The sequence below is a fragment of the Natator depressus genome, chromosome 7, assembly GCF_965152275.1.
Source record: "Natator depressus isolate rNatDep1 chromosome 7, rNatDep2.hap1, whole genome shotgun sequence".
Lineage (NCBI taxonomy): Eukaryota > Metazoa > Chordata > Testudines > Cheloniidae > Natator > Natator depressus.
Genome location: NC_134240.1, coordinates 36,384,503 through 36,396,618, shown reverse-complemented (window position 1 = coordinate 36,396,618; position 12,116 = coordinate 36,384,503). Strand labels below are relative to the sequence as shown.

The window sequence follows — 12,116 nt, the reverse complement described above, 5'->3', positions numbered from 1 at the left end:
TATCTTGACCACAAGCCGTACAAACTTTACATGGATTGTGACAGTCATGGTATTTTGCTTCCCTCCCCTGATAAATGAAAGCTAGGTCTCCATCAGTCTAAACTACATACCCTTTAAATGCTGGGTAGTGCCTGGAACTTTCTGATGTTATCTATTTGCCACCAAATAACTTCTGAACTATGCCTTTTCTTTTCACAGATTGCACCTGTGTACTAGAGATTTTAAAAGATTGAGTTAACCAGGCTAAATAAATGTTGGAAAAATTTTCAAAACATGATTAGCACCTATTCTCTCCCTCTTTCCCCCCCTCCCTCAAAGTGTCACTTCAAAAATCAGTTGCCTGAATTTCTTTCAAAAATAAATCTCTGCTAATACAGTCCACATCTGCAAAATGGAAAAAGACTTTACAGGGGGTCCAAAGCCTAGCTTATGATTGAAGAAGTCTTAACTAACTATGATGAGGCTACTGCCTCATAACACTCAAGGAAAAGAAATAAAGCACCTATTGCAAGAAGTTCTAGAAAATGCTAGTCCACTCTTCAAGTCCATAGAGTTTACAGCTAAAATTAAAAATACAGCACACATTGCTTGAGTGGGCTAAGGCTTTTCTTCCAAACACTTTAAGAGTCACAGCATAATCAGATAGTCTCATATTTGTAGGTAGACACTGTACTCCTCTGAATTAAAGCCACTTCCAAATCTTACCTACAACCAAGCAATAAACAAACACAAACCTGAAATGAAGCTGCTGCCACAAAAGAGTTAAAATTTTTACACACCTTCAGTGGAAGACAAAGGACTTGTCCACATGAACAATTAGTTCGCAGCAAGCTACAGTAGCCTACCATGGAGTAAGTGTTCCTACTGACTCTGCCATTTCAAAGAGGACTAGATCAAAGTGCATTAACAACTGTTAATGGGGGCCAGCAGGGTCCACATGGACAGTTCGTCGGTGGCAGGAAGTGCAGGGTAGATTCAGACCCCAGCTTGCCACAGTGACAAGCCCAAAGGTTTCTTAACACTGTTTGTCAACTGAGCCAGGTATTGAAGAAGCTTTCGTAATTTTTCTCTAACTATGTCACAGAAGCTTAGAGTAACCAGTTCAGTGCTCATGGTGTCACAATGTTCCCTGCACAGCCAATAGAGTCCTTCAGACCATACTCAGTTCCACTGATAAATTAATGTGTCTGATATGGCAAGGTTTGGGCCAATTAATGTATCTGAAGTCAAAAAAAACATTCAGTAATTTAATGGAAGCCACAGGTGCACCTTCATGGGAGAAGATGAATTATGTAGTTTGAAATAAAGTAGAACCTCAGAGTTACGAACTGATCAGTCAACCACACCCCTCATTTGGTACCGGAAGTATGAAATCAGACAGCAGACACAAAAAAAGAGCCAATACTGTACAATACAGCACTGTGTTAAATGTGAACTACTAAAAAAAAAAAATGAAGGGAAAGTTTAAAAAAAGATTTGACACTGCAAGGAAACTGTTTCTGTGTTTGTTTCATTTAAATTAAGACAGCGAAAAGCAGCACTTGTCTTTTGCATAGTAAAGTTTCAAAGCTGTATTAAGTCATGTTCAGTTGTAAACTTTTGAAGGAACAATCATAACATTTTGTTCAGAGTTAGACATTTCAGAACAACCTCCATTCCCAAAGTTCTACTGTATCATTTATTGATAACATCCGCCTTAAAGTCACACACACAAAAAATAGAATAGATTTGAAGTAGGTGCCATTGTAACAAACCAAACAAATGTATGTCATCAAAAAAACAAAACATTTTTAGTTACAAAATAATGTTACCTTCCCGGTTCTGTAAGGCAAAAAGCTGCAATATGCTCCCCAGATGCCAATTTAGGTAGATACTTTGCTTTCTGCTCATCAGTGCCAGCAATCAGGATTCCCTAGGCAAAGAAATGAATAAGAGACTTACCAACACATCATGATGTGCGAGAAGTAAAGCATCATTCACACAATGTTTAATTCATTATATACAGAAAATTAATTTGTACGTTAAAATCATGATTTTATCTAATTATGTATTTAACAGACTGAAATTGTGTTTGACATATTCATGTCCAATTAATAAATCATCAGATAGCTGATCAACTGCCTACTTGAAATAAGCTGGCATTAGACCACTTCCTTTTGGACACGGTATCTAGTAGCCCCCCATCACAACTGAAATCCTAATTGTCCATCTCAAAGAGACCAATAACTACATGAGCATGGAACCTGAACTACTCCCTTAGTCCTAGAGGTACCCCTCTCCATTAGAGGATGTGGTACTTTTACTGCCATTGCTGTACTATAAATAAAAAGGGTATCAAGCAAAGACCAAGGCGTGACCTACTTATTTTCCAAAATGTTTTATATAAAATGAAATTTTTTCTTTAGATCTTTATAGGCAGGGCTTTTTATCAAAGGGAAACCAAGTTACAATCAGATGTTTTTTTACACAAATTAAGAGCTTATTTTGTGTACCAGGCCAGGATGCAGAGTCTCAACAAAACTTTTTGATTGCTCTCTGGCAGTGGGAAGGGTTAACCCAATTATCCCAGACTGGCCACAAGAAGAGAACAACAAACAGTACTTTGTTCTTTTATAGCACTTTTCATCACTAGATCTCAAAGCACTTTAGGAGATCAGTGTATGGGAGGAGCACTCTTGAAACAAATTTATAACAGGCCAGTATGAAGTCAAAATGCAGCCCTTGATTTACTATGCACAGGTGGTAGTTATTATTTATTTATCATCAAAATAAGTTAAAGGACCTCCCCCCCCAATCACACTTGAATGTAAGTTCATCTCATCTGGCCTCTACAAGCAGTGTATAACAAATAAAATAATAACCCAATGTTACCTTAAGCCCTATTGCTTGATGAGCTGCCAAAGTAACCGCAATAGACCCATCTAGAGAAATGATTTCTCCTAAACGAGCATACATTGTATTTGAAAGACCAAGTCCACCTGGGGGGAAAAATGTTTTTCTTTTGTCAATCCATATATATTTCACTGCTTTAAGAGCTGTCCCTACAGAGAGAAATACTTTGAAAGTATATAAAAACAAAAACCAACAACATAAATAAGTAGTGTTTTAAAAGCTCAAAGAATACTGAGGAAGCCTTTAATGGTATATTACGTGTAACTGAAGCATATAGTTCGCCCACAAAGTGAACACCACACTGTATTTATAGCAATTTAGGCGGAACACATTTTAGAAAAAACAAATGAACTTTTAAAAATTGCTTATGGTTGTTTTTTTTTCCCCAGGTGTGGAAGCATAGATATTTTGGTTCTACAGAGACATTGACACTATATATTACATTACACACACACACACCCCCAACCCCCTCTAGAACGGACATGATTCAGTACACTGAATGTTAGGGAACAAAGTCCAGTGAATACTCAGCATTTCCCTTTTTATGTCAAAGGGGTGTTAGGACAGAAATTCAACTTATACTTGAAGGATCATTCACCTAATACTACATATCTAGTTTGGTTTAGAGTCCTTCACTCAGTTTTTAAGAAAGCCAGCTACTGTTCACGTATGATTGTTTTGCTCAGCAGCTGCAGAACCAGCCAGCAGAGGGAGTATAGTTTAACAACCTTAGTCTCAGAAGAGTGCTGATGTCATTGTACCTGGTACAGAAGACAAGAACATGAAGAGTAAAAGCAAAGCCATGTTGGCTTGCACTTTACAAGAGAAGAGATTAAGAGGAGGACAAAACTGATAGAAAAGTGTTTGGAATTCAGTGTTCTAAATGGGTATTACATAAGGGTAAGAGTTAAAAATCTTAAGAATGTCTAACATTAAAATTAAATATGTTGAGAAACTAATTTGCCACAGGTATGAACTTTGTTTCCATTTTGTGATCTCGAGCTGTAAATACATACACTGTTTATTTAAAAGGAGCTAAGAAGAGTTGGGCAAGGGAAAAATTATGCATAATTGCATCTCATGTTAAAGATCTTTCCTTTGTATTTCCAGCACTCGCATATGCATAATTTTGATACCTTGGGCTATAGAAAAGTACTAGTTTTATGTAACCGAATGCAAACCCAGATAATTACTATTAAAACACAAATACTTTTTTCATAAGATAAAGGAGAATGTGAACAATATTCAGATAAACCTCTGAATCTATTCACTTTTTTCCCTGTGCACCCAATAAATACAAGCACAAGCTCAACTTTAAAACTATGAACAGACTAACTCCTACCCCTTTCATTCACTCATTGCTTATGCCTCCCTCCCCATTCAATACATACTCCATATTAATTACAATTTCCACTCCGCCACTCTCCCCACCCACATACCCACTCCCTTTTTCTAAGGGTTGCAGAAATGGGGGGAGCCAGCCAGCCTGCCTGTGGACCGCTCAAGGTAGGTGGGATAGAGCAGGGGTTCTCAACTGTTTTTTCCCCTGAGGGCTCCCCTGCATGCTATAAAAAAACTCCATGGCTCACCTGTGCCATAACAACTAGCTTTCTGCATATAAAAGCCAGGACCAGTATTAGGGGGTAGCAAGCTAAGTTGCTCAGGCTTTGACTTCACTCCCAGGGAGGGCTCAGGGCCCTGGGCTTCAGCCCCATAGGGTGGGACTTCAGCTTTCTTCCCTGGGCCCCAAAGAGTCTAATACTGGCCCTGCCTGGTGGACTCCCTGAAACCTGCATCCAGACCCCTGGTTGAGAACCACTGGGATAGTTTTTTCCCTTGTGCAGTGTCTAGCCAAGCAGTTCCAAGTTGTAGAATTTACATGTGATTATTTATGTATTTATTTGTCCTTTTGAAAACCAAAATATTTCAGGAGTATTGGAGAATGAAGTTCCTCTTTTTTAAATTGTCCCTCTCTACACCTGTCCCCCTTCTTTTTCTTTTAAAGACAAGTAGAAGCTTCCTTACACAGAAGTCTGTTAGGAATATAAAGATTACATCAAAGTCAAAAGCTCACACCAAGAAATGCTAAAATTATGTTCATGTGTGCAACCTTAATTATGCCCCCTTTCAAGTTACAATATAGTCCAATTACATGAACATGTCATAGCAAATACAATATATTTTACAAGTGTACAGTAATGTCTTACAATACTACTTCCCTGGATTATGTTGGTCTGGTATAACAGTCATTTGGATGACAAGCCCTGGTAAATCATGCTTAGAGATGTATTGCATGTTAAACAAATAGAAATCTGTTGCCCTCCACAAGCCATGTAATTTTACATTGACATTAGCTTTGCAGTTTAATGCATTTAATGAAATCAGTATTGTTGGTTGACAAGAGACTATCATATGTGGCTATGGAAGAGGTATTGAATACATAATTTAGAGAAATCATGTAAATCAAAGTTGGAGGCTTCTAGGGCCACAAAATTAGTGTAAGAATTAAGTGTTAGAAATATTACAAGATGCCATATATTCGTATCTAAAGTTGTAGAAAAGAAGGATATTACTGTGCATTTGAGAAATGTTATGTAATTAAACGCTATTGTGATACATGTACATCACAATGCAAACTTAATGGTCAGTTTTTTAAGAAAGCTGTTTGTATGGAACATCTTCATTTATTTTTGCAGAAAAAGCTATCCCAGCACTGTACATATATGAAAATTCAGAAAAGCCAAACATTTGACATTAACTGGCAAACTTCCAAATATCACCTGAACTGAATTAATACAAACTATTCTTGAAGTTCATCAAGATTGTGCATTAACCTTATCCCAAATACAATTGTTTTGACTAAAGTGACAGTCAAGTGAACAAAGCATTCTATTCCAAACTGCACAAAAGGTGAAATCCTGGCCCTCCTGCAGTAAACGCCAAAATTCCCATTGACTCCAAAAGGGCCAAGATTTCACCTAAGGGATTTGCCTCTTAAAAGAGGCTACAAGAGTTCAGTCTTTTACCCAAAGCATCGAAGACACTGAATGGAAAAGCATACCTATAGAATGCTGAGGCAGCTCGTTTAAAAAGCATTACTTAAAATTTTCTCCAAAACAACATTCAGATCGCTGTTCTATCTCCCTGTTATTTTGATTTATAAATCACATGGAACAGTCTTCATGACTTTACCAGACATATAGCGCACACCTCAAAATCAATTTAATGCATCCACTGAAAATTCTCCCACTCTTCTGAAGTCAGCTTTGGTCTCTCAGCAACCACCCATTTGTTTCATTCAAATATACTGAAAGCTTGAGAACAACACTTTAAAGTAGTCTAATGCAGCATTGTTTTAACAGTTGCAAATAGCAATCTGTTGTAGTGATTAGAGAATAAACTTCTACTTTTCAAATTGCAGCATTGCTTTAGGTTGAACTTTCTTCTCCTTTAACATTTCTATAGATGTGGTTTCGTTTTATGACCCATATATGCAATGTAAGAGTATGAACAGTGTATTAATTTCCATAATGGAAACTCTTCCATCAAGGTACATAGTTCTACATGCTGTAGTCATAGGTCTGCTTGTTTCCTAGTCATCCAGAAGAAACTAGATATTAAGTTTTTACACATTTACTTTTCTAACAGTAAAGATTAGGACAAAACAAGTCAGATTTTATTTCACTCACACATAGAGCAAGGATATACAGGAAGAAGCTCGCTACGTAAGTAACCTGTTTAGATTGATTTGGTACAAATATTTTAGCATCTTAAATATTTGTTTACATTTTTACTAATCCTAATATATATATTTTACTACCATAATAAGCAGTCCTTCATGTATATCACTCCATTTATTGCGGTCTTACATTTTCTTTAAAATACAGTATTTATTGCAGTTGCAAAAGAGGCTATTACACTCAAACCTGAAAGCAGTGTTGTAGTCCAATGAGATGCGTTTCCAATTGGCTTTTTGATGGTGTGTTTCAGTTACAAAAACACAAGATTCTTCAAGGCCTCATGTGCATTAGGATTTTTACAAGAGAATTCTCACTAACACTAGTACTGGTTCACATGACCTGGTGTTAGCACCAACTGAAGCCTTAGTTTAGACTAAGCTCCCAAAGCCAGATCCAGTTTTACAACTGTTAGCTAAACCTTCTGGTTTTACTAATAGTGGTAAAGACTGATTTGGCCACAGGAGGCTGGTGTAGACTAGGGCTCCAACTGGTGCTAACAACAGGGGGCACATGAACCATTAGTAGAGTTGGTGCGAATTCTCATATAAAACTCTTCAGTGCATATGGCCTTAATGAACATTCAGTGGGCCAATTTCTCTGCTGCTGTAACTCCACAGATTTCACAGTTATGAGAGCAGAGAATTTGGTCCCATGCATCCTCATGTTCTTCAGTTGCAGAATGCAAGATTGTGTCTGAGTGATGCTGTGAGGTCATTAATGGTGCTACATATCAACTACAAGTATCTACCTCATTAGCATAAAATGGGCTCTAAAAATATCCCATTCACTTAGATTGATATATTTTTCTTTTCAGTGCATGTGTAAGTTTTCATTCTTTATCGCTTCTTTTCTTACAAGAAAATTAGGAATACTACTGCATCTAGCAAATGTGCCACCATTATGAAATTTTATAAAACGCAACTTGGAGTGGACGATGCACTGAGCTGTCGATTTCAAAGATGAAAATAGCCGGGGTAGATGGATTTTAAGTTTATTAATGTAAGGTTCCTTGGGACTCCTCCAGAGCCCTTTTGGCGGTGGCGAGGAATTGGTGCTCATGTCGAGTGAGAATCAGTTGTCCTAGTTCACAGCTGAACCACTGCGCACAGGGGAGCTTAGGCCTCTGGATGGAGGCTGAGCCAGTAAGAAGTCTGTGGCTCGGGGCTCCTGCCTGAGGGCTAACCCAATACATAGGCAAGGGTTCAGGCCTTCTGTGCATGGGCTGAGCCGAGAAGCAAGCAATAGGTCAGGCCTCTTGGGCTAGGACTTGTCCAACCCCGAGTGCAGGGTCAAGGATGGGGATAGGGAGACCTGGGCCCCCTCCCCCTCCCCCTCCCCCTCCCCCGCTCCCCCTTGTCCTCTCAGGTCCTTAAAGCAACGGGTGATCCCAATTGCTGGGCTGGCAGAAAAATGTGAGGTCACTGCCTCATCTCCTGGCAACACAACAGGACCAATGTCTCAGTTCCCTGGGCTGCTTCCTATTGGTGTCGGATTGGGTTGTTCCATGTCCACTGGGGCCTGGTCCCCTGCCTCCGTGCCAAGCAGTTCCCTTTGCACTTCTTCTCTGGATTCCTCCATCTCTGGTGCCATGGTTTTCCCTTTCTCCATGCCAGCTTAGGAGTGTTGTCACCCGCCACAGGTGACCACAGGTTTTGCAGGTTGTTCAGCTCCCTGAAAAGGACGTCTGGCCCTTATACTTCCTGCCCCACCTGCGCACCTCCTGCAAGCCGGAAGGGGTGGGGCTAACTGCACCCAACAGAAGAAATTAAACTTCTCGGTGCCAGAATGAGGCCACTCTGCCTTATTACAATTAGCTATGGTACAGCAAAAAATAGCTCACTTATACAATGATGAGTTTTTAATTTTCTGATTTCTTACACTAAGCGACTCATGCTCTAAAGCCATTTGATTGAATGACTATAGAACGATGAAATTGCTATTCAGAGTAGGTAAATATTAGCAGAATAGCTGCTTTACCTTAATTTCATCTATATTTCTTGTAAATTGTTTTATTGGTAAATCTTGTTTAGGTAAAAAAATTGACTTGCAAAATTATACTGAGCTAAGTGCTACAGTCAAGTAATTGCACACCAACTCCCAGGAGTTGTGTGAATATCCAGAATGATTCTGGTCCACTGCATGCAGCAAGCAGACATAGTATTGCCTACTTCAAATTCAAATACCATAAAAGATCATGAGTTTTAAAAACAATGTTTTAAAGCCAAACATTAAAAAAATAAATAAATAAATAAATAAAAATCAGAAAACAGGCCAAAAAGTAAACTCAAGAGTAATTGCTCCTGCGTGAGAGAATTTCAGAAACATTCTGAAATGCTCAGAAAAAACAAACAAACAAAAAAAAAAACCCAGAAATTGGGAGACCTTCTCCCTTTTACTTCCAGGAGGTCTGTGGGACACTTCCCCCAGGCACTGTTCTCAGTTGCCTCCTCTGTGCGCTACCTCCCATTTTGTTCTCCTTCTGCTGGGCATTTTCACTCTGTCCAGCTCCCATCACCAGATACAGTGCCCTTGCTCGGCTCCTCTTTTCCCTCCCTGGGAGACTGGCCGCATCAAGCTCCACCACTATCTCTGCCCAATTCTTCCACTTCCCAGGCTATGTCTGAGCTCTTCACCCCCTCCAGTCGCACCTTTGCATCTCATCCTCTCAGAAGGTTGGATGGGTAGTAGCTGTCCTTGCTAACCCCAACCAACCCCCTGCCCACAGGCCACTGTTCCCATGCTTGGCACAGGTAACAAGCAAGGGAGGAGAGGTTCACTTTGCAGGACACAGCAAGTGAAGCAACAGCCTCTGCTGTGGCAGCTGGAACTGCCGTTTAGAAGCCTGCAGTGCTGTCTCGTCCCCCCAGCAGCCCCTTCTGGCGTCAACAACCACAACAATGTCTAACAAGCGGAAATCCTGAACTGCCAGGAACTTCCCATGAGGGGACGCACAGGGAGAGGGAATAAGAATGAGTAGATACCTATATTAAGATCCATTTTGGAAAAAACTGCTCATTCAGAAATAGAAAAAAGGCACAAACCTATTTATATTTACTTTGTAATTGGTATCAAGCTAACAACTTACATTCTACTGAAGTATGTAAACAAACTGGAGTTCTTGTTGGACAACAGGCTATTCTTGCTGTTAGAAGCATCCTTATTTGTCCATGGTATTGACAACAGTACGATTTTGTGTAAATGAGACATGAAAGCAGCAGATACCCTTAGGCAGACCTAATAGAATACTTGGGTACTAATTAACTTTGTATTATAAAATAGGTATGTCTACACTACGAAATTAGGTCAAATTTATAGAAGTTGGTTTTTTAGAAATCGTTTTTATATATTCGAGTGTGTGTGTCCCCACAGAAAATGTTCTAAGTGCATTAACTCGGCGGAGTGCTTCCACAGTACCGAGGCAAGCGTCGACCTCCGGAGTGTTGCACTGTGGGTAGCTATCCCACAGTTCCTGCAGTCTCCGGAAATGAGATTAAAAAGTTCACGGTTCTTTTCCTGTCTACCTGGCCAGTGCATCTGAGTTGAGAGTGCTGTCCAGAGCGGTCACAATGGAGCACTCTGGGATAGCTCCCGGAGGGCAATACCGTTGAATTGTGTCCACAGTACCCCAAATTCGACCTGGCAAGGCCAATTTAAGTGCTAATCCACTTGTCAGGGGTGAAGGAAATCGATTTTAAGAGCCCTTTAAGTCAAAAAAAGGGCTTCATCGTGTGGACAGGTGCAGGTTTACATCGATTTAACGCTGCTAAATTCGACCTAAAGTCCTAGTGTAGACCAGGGCTAATCATCTGCCTTGTTGCATAGATCTAACTTTCAATACTTTCCAAAGTGACTTAAATAGCATGCAGGTGTTATCCAGCTTGCTTTTATCATTGCTTTATGATGTAAATGTTTCCAGAACATGACCAACTTTGATGTTTCTTCTCTCTCACAGGAGGTTTTGGAGAGGTCAAGTTTGAAGCTGGATTCCTGTTACAAGCCTGATTTTCAAACCTACATCACCCCAGTGTCAAACTCAAAATAAACGGATATGAAATTTCACATGAAATTTTTCTGCAAAATGTCAGGCATAGAGGTTTTTGAAATACAGGAGTTCAAAATTTAACCTGAAGTAGTTTTTTCTCTCTTCAAATATAAACATAACTTTAAAAAAAAAAAGTTGTCTCCAAAACAGCTTCACCTACAAACTTCAAAGGAATGACAGATGAACTAAGTCTGGGAAGAGAAGGAAAGTCACCCGGGAAACAAGAGGTTCAGTATGAGGAATGGAAGGAGGTAGCCACATGTGGAGGTGAGTGGCTGGGGGGGCGCGTACTCCTGTCATTGAACAGCTTAACAATTAAAAGTCTATGGTACAGTAACTCCTCACTCAAAGTCGGCCCAGTTAACATTATGTTGCTGATCAATTAGAGAACGTGCTCGTTTAAAGTTGTGCAATGCTCCTTTATAATGCTGTTTGGCAGCTGCCTGCTTTGTCCGCTGCTTGCAGGAAGAGCAGCCCGTTGGAGCTAGCTGGTGGGGGCTTATAACTAGGGTGGACCAGCAGCCCCCCTATCAGCTCCCCACTCCCCTAAGTTCCCTGTGCAGCAGCCGCCGCCCAGCAGGCTACCAATTGCTGGCAGTTCAGCTGTCCCTCTCCTCTCTGCCATGTGCTGTTCCTGCCCTGTGCCTTGGGGCACAAGTCTCCTGCTTGCTGTGCGGGGGGGGGGGGGGGGGGGGGGGCGCTAATGTCAGAGTGAAAGTATGAAATAGACAGTATAGGTAATCCAGTAATCTTAACTCTGACCTTTATTGCTACTGTAACATATGACTGACAGCCTTCTTCACCCATCACAGGTTCATTTCATCAGTGACCACAAAAACTTTAATATCTTACTCTTCATTGTACAGAGGTTGCTCAGCCTCCATCCTCCTTATAGCCATACAGAGTCAAAGTAAAGACTAACAATTCCAGATTAAGCAGTATATTACTCAGTTTAAAAATTTCACATATTCAAGGCACAGATCATCCAGTTATGACTATTAGATGGAAAGAGCATGGAGTGAAAAAGCATAATTTAGTCTCAGACATTTATTAAACCAGTTACAAAACCACCTTTTATAGTTCACAAATTCACATTTTCAACACTTCACCAGGAAGCTGCACAAGCACAGTACCTTCTCCTACTTTATGATTAGAGTTGAAGATGTAAGAGTTAACATTGCCCTTGTGGTGCTGTAGCAGATTGTTCTGGTGCTCTCAAAAGCCTCCAATTACAAGAAGTTATTTTATGGGGGGGGGCGGGGGGGGGGGAGGAGAGTCAGGCTAGTAAGCAACATGGCTCTTTTATTTGAAATTTCCAGGTTTATATTTGTGTTTGAGGAAACATACATTTCAAGAGGTTTTTTTTGCTGAAGTATTAGTTTATTTGAAATTCAATCCCAGTTTTGTTTGTTTTTGCTGCGCCTGGCAGTAGCATTATTCAA

General features: G+C 40.1%; 1 protein-coding gene across 1 annotated transcript in view; it reads right to left on the bottom strand.

The window, feature by feature from the left end:
* Positions 1-12,116, bottom strand: part of ACAD9 (acyl-CoA dehydrogenase family member 9) — a 62,237-nt gene that overhangs the window by 36,554 nt on the left and 13,567 nt on the right. Inside the window, exons 4-5 of the mRNA XM_074958128.1 lie at positions 2,872-2,978; positions 1,812-1,912 (exon numbers count right to left, since the gene is read on the bottom strand). Of these exons, the coding sequence (XP_074814229.1) occupies positions 1,812-1,912; positions 2,872-2,978 (208 nt within the window). The remainder of the gene's footprint in view (positions 1-1,811; positions 1,913-2,871; positions 2,979-12,116) is intronic.